Below are 14,672 nucleotides of genomic sequence, written 5' to 3'. Positions count from 1 at the left end.
TCTTGCTAGTTTTTAAGGTCTCCACCACAAACTTAGTTGCCACACATGTTAACATAAGGAGCCCAGCCAGTGCAATGTCCCTAATCTTTTATGATGGGAGGTGGGGGCTGTAACTATTATATGTCCTTTAAAGTTACAGAAGAGGGAAGTAATATCAACGTTAAATCTTGTTGGCCAAATCTTCTCTACAGGTATCCACACAGCTACACAAAGAGCAGTGAAATCCAACTTCCTAAAGAGAAACAGCCTTCTCTCTGCCTTAAGAAATCTGTCACTTGAGTGAAGAAGCATTTCTTTCAGTTGCTTAGTAATCCATGTAGTTCGTCGCCGGCCGCCTCCCTCAGGACAATGGAGGGTTGGCTAACAATAGCTGAACGAAGCTCTTTTCCTCCTGCGCCTTTGTCTCTGCGCTCTGTAACTCCTGGGAAAGTATAAGCTTTTCTGGTTCCACTCAGCCGAGCGTTTTCGTTCCCGCGCTGCCTCCAAAGGCGCTTCCTTCCCTGGCAGGAGGAGGAAATCACCTGAAGCCGGCTGCGTGTGTGGGAAGAGAAGAGGAAAAGTGGGGCAATATTGGCGGGAACGGGAAGCGACTCTTGGCGCCTCTGTTGCTTTTGGCGACGAAGGGGAAAGGGGGAGAGTGGATTCTCCGTCTGTTGTAGTTGGCCCCGACGAACTGAAAGACGCTTCGCCCTTTACCAGCGTTCCCGCACCAGACACCCAACACACACACACACAACCCCACTCGTGCTCTGGTGAGTCACAAGCAGGTCAGGAGGACCGCACGGGAAGGGAGGGGCGCAAAGCCTTCGAAGCCGCCGCAAGAGCTGCGAGCCGCCACAAGAGCTGGAGAGGAGCTCGCTCAAGCCCTGTCACAGGCAGTGCGAGAGGCTCCCTCGCAGGCGGCGCCGGAGGCGTCTCGGCGTCCTTCCTCCAGGTGGCTCAGCTGCAGAAGGGAAAGGGGAAACGTGTGGCTCCCGTAGTCCGGGCCGTTGGTGGGACAGTGAGCAAGGAAACCAAATGCTAACGACCCGGCCGCTGAGCAGCTGTGCCTTCGCCTTCAGCAGGGAAGGTATGTAATCTTAAGGATCCCCGCGGGCTGCATATGCTACGGAGAGGAAAGGGATCCAGGCACAAAACCGCCGCTGCAATGCACCAGCCATTAGCTCTGGAGCTTTGCATGGCCAGACCCTGTGCTCTGTTCTGCAGAAGTATGTCTTGCGTAGACGTGACTAGTTGGACCGTAGTCCTGAGCTGATCTCCGTAAACCGGCTGGTTTTTGTAGATTTGTAGGGGGTTGCTTTCGAAAGAGTGCTCGATGGACCGCTTAACCTTTATCCTCCTCCTTTCGATTGCAGGTGGTTTGAGGTAATGGTAGGAAAGGGGAGTGCCCCTGAGCATGTGCTGACTTCATTCCTGCTTACCGTATTTGGTTCAAGTGTACTACAACCTAGATCGGGGCGTGACTTGTTTAGGGAGTGCTGATTCTTAACGTTTCGTTTGACAGACTCGCATAAAGTATTTTAGCCCCCGAAATTAAACAGTGATTATGCTCGCACGAACCACATATCAGTCATTCGCCTACTTAACCTAGTATATGATGCGGACCCATCATCGTTCGTTTATGCAAGTAGGAGCGAGTTACCTGGTTAAGGTATCCTGCGAATTCAGCCATCGCGTCATTTAGTGAGTTTAATATTTGACTATCAAGGGTAGCGGAATTTCATTTTGACCGATCCCTGCTGTTGATTTGGGTGAGTGCTTGATGATGCGTGGCAGTTGGCTTTTGAGGTAACGAGCGGCTGGATATTTTTTTGGCGACGGTGTTGCTGCTTTTGGAGATGTGCCTGGACGCAGCAGGGCTCAGCCCTAAACGTGCTTTTTTGGGGGAGGATTATTTGCCAGGGATCATTCCCGGAACATGGGAAGTGGTAATAACATAAAAAGGAGACGATCTACAAGCGGGTTCAAAGTGGTTTTCCCCTCCACTGAGTAAGCTACCAGTTCTCGTGTTTTTTAAGAGGTGGAGCTTCTAAGACGTTCGAATAACTTCGGTTTGCGAGCTTCGCAGATCTGAACAACGTTCTTTTCCAGGAACACACCTTACTCGCCCTTTTGCCCAGGATAAATGAAAATATGCACGCATGCGCAGTAAGCTTCGAGGTGCTCCGCGTGAGGAAGCCTGGATTTAGCAGGTGTTGAGAAAGCTCGAGAGGGGAATCCTGGAGGATAAAATGAGGATCGATCCTAGAGCAAACGATGCGTTAAAAATAGCTTTTGAGAATATAGAGCAGTTGTTCTTCCACTGACCCAGTTACCCATTTTCCTGGTCTCGAATAATGCCATTACTCTACTTCCCCCCTCCCAGACATACTTTGCTGTTTTACAAACTGGATCCCGGATTCATAAGCAAATTGCTCAATTATCCACAGAATATGCTCAATTTACCTTCTTGTTTAATTACTCCCAATTTAAGAACTGATATGGAGAATAGCACCTATTCTTGTTTCTGGCGATCGCAGGCTTACGATAGTAATTCTGAACTATTCCGCACTGTATCGTGGATTTGGGAGAAGCGGCTGGCCTGTCAGCTTAAATACGAGGCAGTGCTTTGATTCCTGATGATTAAATTGGCGCGAGGGAGAATATTTCCAACGCATCCTATCTGTTTTCCAGAGAAAGGCTGGGGTGGGAGGGACAGAGCGTGTAAAGTGGAGAAGAGAATAAGGAAGAACATAAATCTCCTTTTTTTTATTGAAATAGGATCCTGGATGATTCAGGAATGACTGTATCCTAAGGAGGAGGGAAGAGAAAGGGTAGAAGCGGTAGGAGGAAGCTTGAAAACGCGGGTTGCTTACAAAGAACTTCGGCGGCTGGCAGTCTGAGTCAGCCTGCTAGTAGCGGTGATTGCAGCGGTAGCGGCCAAAAAGCCATGCGAAGATTTTAGGGGCTGGCAGAAGGGGATAGTCCTTTCAATACAGACCATTTCAGGCAACCTTGACCGGAGATGATGACTTCTCTGGGTGCTTTGCAGGTGAGCTTGTCTGGCTGCCAGAATTTCCCGATAAGGTACCTACTGCTTGTGTCTTCTCTCTGGTTCTTAGAAATGTGATTAAGAAAACCGGTGTGCATGTTGGTCCTGCTGCTAATCTGGTAGGTGCAGAATCGGGAATGTTTGGGATTGAAGCCAACTCCCCCCTTTTTTTTATAGAGAGGGGCTTCAGACTTGCAACACTTCTGAGGACAACTAATTTTATGCCAGTTTGATTGGAGAATATCTTATGTCTGATTTGCTAATAGGAGAGCTATGAAATGCAGTTCAATGATTTGCCACCATAAAAGTCTGCAAAAGAATTAGGATTAGCGTAGTTAGTGGAACTTAAGTTCCAGCAAAACATATTTTTAGAAAGTTATTGTAGGAAACCTGATGATTAAATAAAATGTTCCTCCAAAAGCTTTGGAATGCATATGATAAAATGGCAAGTAACAATGGCATAATACATTAGAATTGATTCTAATCTTCCTCAACTTCATGTCCCCCAATTATATTAGTTTGCAATTTTCTGCACTGTGGCTAAGGTTGGCAGGAGTTCCATTAATTTGGGGTGGTAGTTTAGGAAATGATACTACATAATATTTTCTTGTGCACAAACTGCTTCTGCAATGGAAATGTCCCTTGGTCTTAATTTAGCAAAATCTTACATTTTGAATTACCTGATTCCTCTCACAGCACATGCATTCTGTCTGTGAATAGTGAACATCTACCAGTATGATAACTACTGAATTCTATTTGAAAAGTTTGAGTAGTTCGGAGAACCGGTAGTAAAAATTCTGACTGGCCCCGCCCCCATCTATTGTCTGCCTCCCAAGTCCCAGCTGATAGAGAGGAAATGGAGATTTTACAGTATCCTTTATTTATTTATTTATTTATTTATTTATTTATTTATTTATTTATTTATTTATTTATTTATTTATTAAACTTTTATACCGCCCTTCTCCCGAAGGACTCAGGGCGGTGTACAGCCAAGATAAAAAACAATAAATATACAAAGTTAAAAATCAATTTAAAATACCTATTCAATAGTGGCCGAATTAAAACCGTCGAATTGACCAACCTAAAATACCCCATATAAAATTACAGAAAATATAAAAATTTAAAATTTTAAAATTTAGAAATTTAAAAATCTAAAAAATCAGTCCAGTCCCGCTTGGATGAATAAATAAGTTTTTAATTCCCGACGAAAGGTCCGAAGGTCAGATATTTGGCGCAAACCGGGGGGAAGGTCGTTCCAGAGAGTAGGAGCTCCAACAGAGAAGGCTCTTCCTGGGGCCGCCAGCCGGCACTGCTTGGCGGACGGCACCTGAGAAGACCCTCTCTGTGAGGCGTGCGGGTCGATGGGAGGCATAAGGTAACAGCAGGCGGTCCCGTAAGTACCCGGGCCCTAAGCCATGGAGCGCTTTAAAGGTGGTAACCAAAACCTTGAAGCGCACCCGAAAGACCACAGGCAGCCAGTGCAGACTGCGCAGGAGTGGTGTTACCCAGGAGCAACGTGGTGCTCCCTCAATCACCCGCGCAGCTGCATTCTGGACTAGCTGAAGTCTCCGGGTGCACCTCAGAGGTAGCCCCATGTAGAGAGCATTGCAATAATCCAGGCGAGAAGTGACGAGAGTGTGAGTGACCGTGCATAAGGCATCCCGGTCCAGAAAGGGGCGCAACTGGCGCACCAGGCGGACCTGGTGAAAAGCTCTCCTGGAGATGGCCGCCACATGGTCTTCAAACGACATCCATCCATCCAGGAGAACGCCCAGGTTGCGCACCCCTTCCGTCGGGGCCAATGACTCACCCCCAACAGTCAGCTGCGGGTGCAGCTGACTGTACCGAGATGCCGGCATCCACAGCCACTCCGTCTTGGATGGATTGAGTCTGAGTCTGTTTCTCCCCATCCAGACCCGTACGGCCTCCAAACAACGGGACAGCACTTCGACAGCTTCGCTGGGGTGGCCTGGGGTGGAGAAGTACAGCTGAGTATCATCAGCGTACAGATGATAACTCACCCCAAAGCCACTGATGACCTCGCCCAACGGCTTCATATAGATGTTGAACAGGAGAGGCGAGAGAATCGACCCCTGTGGCACCCCACAAGTGAGGTGCCTCGCGGTCGATCTCTGCCCTCCTGTCAACACCATCTGCGACCGGTCAGAGAGGTAGGAGGAGAACCACCGATAAACGGTGCCTCCCACTCCCAACCCCTCCAACCGGCGCAGCAAGATACCATGGTCGATGGTATCAAAAGCCGATGAGAGATCTAACAGGACCAAGGCAGAGGAGCAACCCCTGTCCCTGGCCCTCCAGAGGTCATCCACCAACGCGACCAAAGCTGTTTCCGTGCTGTATCCGGGTCGGAAGCCGGACTGGAACGGGTCTAGATAGACAGCTTCCTCCAGGTACTGAGGAAACTGCCACGCCACCACACTCTCTACAACCTTCGCAATAAAGCGAAGGTTGGAGACTGGACGGTAATTACCCAAAATAGCTGGGTCCAGGGAAGGCTTCTTGAGGAGGGGTCTCACCACCGCCTCTTTCAAGGCGGCGGGGAAGATCCCCTCCATCAAAGAAGCATTTATAATCCCCTGGAGCCAGCCTCGTGTCACCTCCTGTGTGGCCAGCACCATCCAGGAGGGGCACGGGTCCAGTAAACATGTAGTGGCATGCAGCCTCCCCAGCAGCCTGTCCACGTCCTCGGGAGTCACAGAATCAAACTCATCCCAAACGGTATCAACAAGACGCGCCTCAGTCATCTCATCCGGATCATCGCAATCTTGGTCCAAGCTATCCCGGAGCTGAGCGATTTTATCGTATAGATAACCGTTAAACTCCTGCCACGCCCACCAAGCCATGCCACGCCCACCAAGCCATGCCACGTCCACCATGCCACACTCACAGAACCAGTAGTAAAAAAAATTAAAACCCACCACTGGACCCATCGCGATCCGTGGACAACATTCCTCCATGCCTTCCTGTCCTCTACCATCCTCTGGAGTCCATTTAAGCTCATGCAGACTGCTTCAGTGACTCCATCCAGCCATCTCATTCTCTGTTGTCCCTTTCTTCTTTTGCCCTCCATCTTTCCCAGCATTAGGCTCTTCTCCAGTGAGTCCTTCCTTTTCATTAGGTGGCCAAAGTATTTGAGTTTCATCTGGATCTGGCCTTCTAAAGAACTGTCAGGGTTGATCTCCTCTAGGACTGACCGGTTTGATCGCCTTGCAGTCCAAGGGACTCGCAGGAGTCTTCTCCAGCACCAAAGGCCTCAATTCTTCAGCTCTCAGCCTTTCTTTCACAGCCATACATTGCAACTGGGAAAACCATAGCCTTGACTATATGCACTTTTGTTGGCAGGGTGATGCCTCTGCTTTTTAATACGCTGCCTAGATTATAGATAGATAGGAATGCAGACTTAATAACTAGTTGGAAAGTGTTGAAAAAATTATTTGTTTAGCAGAATGATGGCATTCGAGAAAAAACTGTTCTTGCATCTAGTTGTTCTGGTGTCCAGTGGTTAACAAATATCCAGAGGATAGGAGTTAAATTACTATTTTCTGATGTTCACATATTAAATATTTGGTTCCTGGTTTAAGATTTATTATGAGTGCTTTCATGTTACTTGAATCACAGCATCTATGCAGGCAGGCCTTGGGCAGTCTGATACCATTTGGAGCAGGTCATCTCACAGATAGCCAAGCTTCAAACTACGTAGCACTTTAGTTGATCATGTACTTCATTAGATAAATTTGATTGGTGTCTCCCTATTAAATTGACATTAAGAAATGTTGAAATCAGAATGACACTGATTTATAACAGTTTGTCAATTTCTTGCAAAAATTGTCCACTGGGGAAGCTGGATTTGCTTAATGACTACACAGATTTTGGAAAAAAAATAAGACATCCATAAGTCCAGGCTTCCATAAATCCTAATGCAAAACCAGTTTTTCTTTGGAGTGTCTCCCCAATACACCAGTAAAGACCATCGTGGACTGGAAGAAGTTGCATGCCTTTGATTTAGGGAACACCAGGTTAGTGAAGAGTGCCTTACAATTATACCTTATGACTATGCTAATATCAAAAATGAATTGCATTCTGTCAGCAAAATAGGGATGATTGCATATTTCGATGACATGATCAGTTTGCCAGAATGTAGTAATGTCAACTTTCTATAAAGTCAATTGGAATGGTTTTTAAGTATAGTTAAACCTCACTTTTACCAATAAATTGGGGAAACGATTGTCTATTATCCATGAAAGTGTAGAGATTTGGAAAGCACATTATCTTAGTAGTATATTATATAATTTGCATTACAACAATGCAAATTAATTATTTGGCTGATTTTACATCATTTGGGTAATCAAATCTTTGCCAACTTACAAACAGTATCTCAAGGCTTTTAGGATGAGAGGATAAACATAATTGGCCAACCACCCTTGAAAGATCCCTGATTGGGGAATGACATTTCTTGGTCAGTTGGCATGACTGGAATTTTGAGCTTCCTAAGTCTCCTAGAAAAGCGCAAAGGAAGACACAGGTGAAGGAGGAGAAACTTCCATGTTGGCAGGACTATCATTGCCTCTTTACCTTGATTAACCTCTTTAAACTTCCAGTGAAGCTTGAGCCAAGAAGCTAAGCAATTGTGGGGCTTCTTGGTGATAACCTAGTTCTCTGCTGTCCTTTCACTGCCGAAGATTGGCCAATTAAAATAAGCTATATGGCACGTAGATATTAGTTGCTCAGGAAGACAACAGGAAGGCACTGAAAAAGTTAATAGCAAGGAAAACGGACTGAGTGGTGGATGAATCCCAGAAGTGAAGAAAGAACGGTGTCATTTATTTATTTTGTTAAATTTGTATGCTGCCCATCTCACTATCAAGCAACTCTGGGTGACTTAACCATATCATAAAAGCAATGTAGACAATTAAAGTAGAAACATTAAACATCAAGCCTTAAAATTGAAAGACTAGAATGGTAAATTAAATAAAGGAGCAATGCATAAACAGGATGGAAATGGGATTTTATCTAATTTACTAGCTACCTGCAGAAACCAGCTTGCAGAACCAAGATTTTAGGCCCTTATTTAAGTCTTAGACCCAGCAACATTCTTGAAAAAAAATATGGTTGATGGTTATATAGTCCAATGCTTTCTTTATATCTGTCTTTCCCTTCGAATAAGAGCAAATCTGTAGGTAGCATCCTCTAAGAATTGGGATTTAGAAAGGGAAGCATTGAACAACCTTAATGCCCTCTGATAAATGGTAATTCTATGTGGTCCCATCTACCCAAGCAGCCTTTTTGTGGGTGTCACATGACTACTCCAGAAGTGTCCACCTGATCCAAACTTGGATCCTCTGGTACAGAGCTTAGTGTACTAATGAGGCAGCACACAACTAATAGTTATATGGGGCATCAGGAAGGAGGGGATGAACTTGAGATGATTGCAACCAAGATTTCTAACAGTTCAATGAGCATGAATACTAGTTGGAGTTTCTGAGACTTGTAGTTCATGAAAAATTGGAATGTCATAGATTTCCCACTTCTGATGTATAGTCTTATTAATTGAAGGTTGACCAGTATAAAAAATTATATAATTACTTCTGTATAGTGTTAAGAAATGTGGCTTTTGTAGAATGTGCTATTCATTGTTATGACTGGGAAACATTCCAATAACTCTTATTACATTGAACTACAAGTATCCTACAGGCCTCGTACTAGTTTTTGAGATCAAATCCATGCTACTGATTTTTTAAAAGTCTTGTGTACCACATTATTTCTAATAAGTGGAATACACTTATCTATTTATAATTAGCAATGAAGGCTCTGCTTTGTGACCAACATAATGAAAAAATGTGTTAGTGATTTCAGAATATATATGATTATTTTTAATCAAATAATTCATAGGATGTTTACTAAGTACCACAGTAACCATGCATTCATTACCCATGTGACTGGACTATTGCATTGTGCTCCACATGGGGATGCCCCTGAAGACCACACAAAAGCTTCAATTAATCCTGGAACTGGCCATTTATTAGCTGACACCATCATGAACCTCTGCCCCAGGACCTGCATTGATTTCTAATTCGCTTAAAACATAATTCAAGTTATTGTTCATTCCTATAATGTCATACTTGGCTTGGTGGGGAAGTATTTTCAGTACCACTTTTTCTAACCAGAAATGCCCTGTCCTAATAGTTTTTACTGGGAAAAACAGCCAATAGTCTTCCATTTTGTCCTTCCTGTTTAATAATAATAATAATAATAATAATAATAATAATAATAATAATAATAATAATAATAATAATAATAATAATAATAATAATAATAATATGTCCTTCCTGTTAAAGACTACTTCAGCTTTAATTGCAATAATACAAGAGCAAGCAACCAATAGATTTAAACTTAATGTTAACCGCTTTAATCTAGATTGCAGAAAATATGATTTCTGTAACAGAATCATCAGTGCTTGGAATACTTTGCCTGACTCTGTGGTCTCTTCCCATAATCCTAAAAACTTTAACCAAAAACTTTCTACTATTGACCTCACCCCATTCCTAAGAGGACCATAAGGGGTGTGCATAAGAGCACAAATATGCCTACCGTTCCTGTCCTATTGTTTTTCTTTTCTTCTTCATATATATATATATATATATATATATATATATATATATATATATATATATATATATATATATATATATTTGTTTTCTGAGGTTTTCGCGGGTGTTTGTATGTAGGTCTTTGGTTATTCGGGTTTTCTCCAGCGTAAAATTGGAAGTGTCTTGGCGGCGTTTGACGAAGTCTCATTCGTCATCTTCAGGCTTCAGCCGTGCTTCCCAGAAGCAGGCTGAAGCCTGAAGATGACGAATGAGACTTCGAAACGCCGCCAAGACACTTCCATATATATATATGCTTATACCTCCTAATATTTACTCATATATATATATATATATATATATATATATATATATATATATATATATATATATGCTTATACCTCCTAATATTTACTCATATATATGTTTATATACTATATAATCTTTTTGTATGATACTTATATATATTGTTGTGACAAGATAAATAAATAAATAAATAAATAAATAAATAAATTTTCACAAGGTTCACAAGGCAGATTCATGGATGCTATTTCTCTGTATCAGCATCAGTATTAGTACATTGAAACAGCCCTTTGCTTGAATTGAGATTGGTCTCGTCAGTTTGGCCTTACAGGAATGATTTAAAATGAACTGTTCTGGAAGGTCTACGGAGATATATAAAGTACTAGTGATTTTATAATTATGTAATTTTAGTGTTTTATTCTGGATATTTCCTATGTTTTATTGCCAGAGGTCCTTGAATAGAAGCCAGAATCTTCATTGCCATTTTTAATTACTGGCTAAAACTAACCCAACAGATCTAACATCCCTCATTAACAGTGATAACTTCCAACCTACTTCGAAATATCCATTAGACAAAAATTGGCAGCCTATGGTTTATCTAATGAGGTGGTACAAAGGATGGTATACAGCTAAGCAAAACAATAATTGAAGGAGAGGATCCTTAATATAGAATGGCAATATGACATTAATTTAGCACCAAGACTATGTAAGTCTTGAAGATGCTTTTACCACCAAATCATCCAATTATTGCCAAATTCTAATAAACAACAGACATCTCAGAGCATTCATTCTGGCCAGATTTACCATCAATAACTTCCTTCAGGAGTTATTGATGGTAAATATCAAAAAAATCCACAAAGGTCTCTGTGACTCACGTGCTATAGAGGATGTTCAGCATATCCTGTTGCACTGTAATTTCTATTTGAACCAACCAAGAAGGAATTCCCAGGGAGAACCAACCAAGATCATCTTAACTTTTAAAGCACTATAAAGCGGTATATAAGTCTAGGCACTATTGCTGTTTTAGCCAACAAGAACTATCATTTCATATTGCTAAATTCTGCCTAGCTGCTGTAAGAGTGAGGCAACAAATGCTGTCCAACAAAACGGCTCTCTTTGATAACTTTAAAAATCTTTTCTCTTTCCTTTCTTCTTTAACTCATATACAGTAAATTTGTTTTAATTACCATTTTAATGTATATATATTTTGTGTATATGGGTGTGTGTGTGAGACTGTGGGTATACACACATTACATACATACATACATACATGTTCATATATTGGCAAAAAACATAATAGTCGTCTATCTATCTGTCTATCCCTATTGCCTGTGTATTATGTTTTGACACTTTCTGTACACTGGAAAAAATTGCTGTCTTAGGAGCCTGATAATCCTGCAGCTTTGTGAAATAAGATGCAGTTTTCTCCTTGCTTTTTTCTGTTTTAATCTACACTTTGGGAAACAGTTTGGTATACATAAACTAAGAGGGAAAAACAGTAATATTGCTGAACATGTATTCTATGTCTACAAAGGATTTTCATTGTGTTTGTATCTTTCTTGTAAAGTGCAATTTTTTTACATGCATATTATTTTAGAAGTATTGATAATTAATACACATGCATTTTACAATAAGTTTTTTGAACAAACAGTGAAATATTACAGAGACATATTTAAAGATGAGAATAAGTAAGGGACCTTTCTTTTTCATTTACCATTTCCTTCTAGAAAAAAAATTTGTAAATTAATCTGTATCAGCATCTGTAAAATGCTGTAAATACTGTACAGGTTATCCTTAACCTTATGATGTTGTCTTGTTTTTGTTCCCTTTTAGGAACTTTAATTAACAGTACAATATAATCTTAAAACAATTTTTTAAAACACAGGACCTATGTACCAACTTGTTTGTTTCAGGATTAAAAAATCCTTGGAATTGGCAGCCAATTTGTCTCCAGGAAGACAATGTGCTGTACAGGAAAAGGATTACTCATGTTATGTTGAAAAATTATATAAAAAGAGACAAATACCTGCAGTTGCTTTTTTTAAGGTGAAAAGCTAAACACACACTTAAACAGAGCTCAACTACTGATGACTCTGCCTTAAGAGATTACTTGGCAATATGGTGGAAGTGATTTGACATTGCCTTTTTTTATTGAGTTGATTTTTCAGTGTTCCAGTCAAGCCTCAGGCTTTGAAATGATTCCTTGATCCGAGTACTATGCTTGGTTTATAAGATCAGCCAAGTTAGATGCTGCTTTCTGATATTTTTCTTAATGCCTGTGATCAATATTTATTTCATTCACCTTTTTTTATTGTTGTCAGTGTGGGGTGAAATATAGAATAACATATTTGCAATGCAAATGTTACCTTAACTACCAGTGGAACAGTGCTAAAACTGAGATGTTCTATTAGTGTGTGTGTGTGTGTTTTGTACCTATGAAAGAAGTTTTAGAGATGTAGTTTTGGGGATTTTGATTTCTGTATATTCTAAAACATTGTATGTATATATTTTAAGGCATGATCTCTCTGATGCTAACTTGCTAACTTTAAAAATACCTTTAAAAATCCTCTTCAACTCTGCAGTGATCTATTAATTCATATTTGAATTGAGAGAATCTAAGTAGAGTCCATGTATGATGTGCTGTTTGAACTGTCTAAAGCTTAATAATTTCAGATACTGTCCATTTATGATGGATTTGTATCTATCCAATGTGGCTCACTTAAAATTAAAAATTTTCTACTGATGGAGGTATTGGCATACCCACTGAGTCTTGCTTAGATTAACAGTGAAGAATAAACCAGGTCCAAAAATCTTAGTACTTAAAATTTTATTGTAATTCCTTGGAATGTTAAGTATTTCCAGCCATTACATCTTGGGTTATGTAAGTTTTGTAGAATGCTTTATATTCTTTTTGTGTAGGTCATAAAAATGCATTGCTATCTCTCTTCTCCCTCTTTTTCTACGTGCTTCATTCCAGCTTCTTTAGACAACCATAATCCTATGTTATTTTATTGTGGTAACATTAGATATCCTAGAATCTAATTCATTATGAAATCTCTGCACTATTTTAGAAGAGCTTCGTGGAAGTCTTCATGGAATTTTCAGGTTTTTGTATTTTGAGGATTAAATTAATATATACTGTACATTCAGTAAATAATTTTAAAATGCTTAAGGAGATTTAATGTTCTTAGATTTTCCCCCTTTCCCTTGCTCAGTAGGCTTTTCTACCGCACTCGGATTACAAAGTGCCTTAGATACATTGCTGAAATTCTTTATACCTTAAGAATTAAAATTAGTAACAAAGCAGAGATATTTGCTGAAATACATTCTTTGCTATTTAAACCCCTGAGCTATTTGCTCAGAAATACTGGAAGTAGCAAAGAGATTGTAGAATCAATCTGGCTAAATTTGCAATTGTTTGTCTTTGACTTCTGAAAATTGATTTCCTCTTCCTGTGCTTGAGTGGTTTGCTGATTAAGAGCAGTGCACTGAGCAGAATAGGTATCAGTGGTTTGTGTTTTGCCCTTGTCCAAGTTTTAGCAGGCTGTGAAATATCCTGGAAATTTTATAATCCTGTTATCCTGTAATGTGCAATTGAACATGGAATGCCTGTTTCTTTAAAATCTACAGATGAGACATCTGTAGTCCCATTGTATGAAAACAAATGCTTTCTTGCTGTATATATTTCCTGTTTTCTGTATCTGATGCTGTTGGAACTAAAGTAAGCCTTCCTTCCCACGTGTATTGACTAATCTTTTAGAAATTGTTTAATCCTAAAATGTCTAAATGAGCTACTAACTTGCCATATGATATAGGCAAAATAGAGGCTGACCTCAATTATATGTCTTATTTTTGATTTGGCATTTTGTTGAATTCTCAATTAAGTTTCATTAATATGACCATATTTCAAATTTTCCTTCATTTTTCCATACACTGTTTTCTGCCTTGCCGGAGAACCAGCACTTGCTTAGATTTTCCCCTTTTCTTTGCAGTTTTAAAGCTTCCATTCTTTCACTTATTGCATTCTCAGAAAAAGACGTGTATTTGCCCAGCTATTACAAGAATGTAATGACCATTCCTTGTGTAAAGTAAGCCATTTGTGCAGAATGTGTTTCAAACTTGATTTCATTGAGGCCTGCATGAGGGTTGTGTTTGACCTTGGGTCCAGGTGACCTCGGGGCCAGATCAATGTCATTCATGTCGAGGCGCCTGTGGTGGCCCAGGCAGGGCTGGGGGGGGGATCCATTGTCCTCCCAGGCTCCCTTTTTTTTTTCCTGCAACAGCCTCCTCTAGCCCTCTGCCAGTGAAAACGGAGCCCGGGAGGACCATGCACGCCCCTCCTGACCTCAGTTTTTGCTGGCAGAGTCACTGTGAGCTGGTCCTTCACTGTTTCCAGGGCAGGCCCGCCAGCCAGGTCTATGCACCTTGCGGGTCAGATCTGGCCCACGGGCCTTGAGTTTGACACCCCTGGTATAAACATTCTCACTTTAGGCAACTATATATCATTAATGACACATTTTAAAATATTTAAGGTTAATCCATACAACAAGTTCCCTCCTGTAATAAGTACAGCCCACTAACTCTTTCTCGAGTGCAAGAATATATAAGATCATATTCTGCTCCAGCCACCGGAAGTCAACTTCACCTGTGTTTTCCTGTCACATACCAAAAGCAAAGTTTTCCAATATGGATCAGATCAAGTGGTGCCAATTGTTGTTTCATTTCATTGTAAG

At 40.9% G+C, this 14,672-nt stretch overlaps 1 protein-coding gene across 8 annotated transcripts in view; it reads left to right on the top strand.

Annotated features, from left to right (window-relative positions):
* Positions 1-707: 707 nt before the first annotated feature.
* Positions 708-14,672, top strand: part of MET (MET proto-oncogene, receptor tyrosine kinase) — a 137,986-nt gene continuing 124,021 nt past the window's right edge. For 2 of the 8 annotated variants that reach the window (XM_058190973.1, XM_058190977.1), the window contains exons 1-2: positions 708-1,069; positions 2,761-3,031. In XM_058190973.1, coding sequence (XP_058046956.1) covers positions 3,005-3,031 — 27 coding nt within the window. In that variant the 5' untranslated portion in view covers positions 708-1,069; positions 2,761-3,004. Of the gene's footprint in view, positions 1,070-1,468; positions 1,684-2,760; positions 3,067-14,672 lie in introns of those variants that run through there. The other 6 variants (XM_058190976.1, XM_058190981.1, XM_058190974.1 and 3 more) reach the window with 6 other exon arrangements.

Source organism: Ahaetulla prasina, chromosome 7, assembly GCF_028640845.1.
Source record: "Ahaetulla prasina isolate Xishuangbanna chromosome 7, ASM2864084v1, whole genome shotgun sequence".
Lineage (NCBI taxonomy): Eukaryota > Metazoa > Chordata > Lepidosauria > Squamata > Colubridae > Ahaetulla > Ahaetulla prasina.
This window is presented reverse-complemented; position numbering and strand designations above follow the sequence as displayed.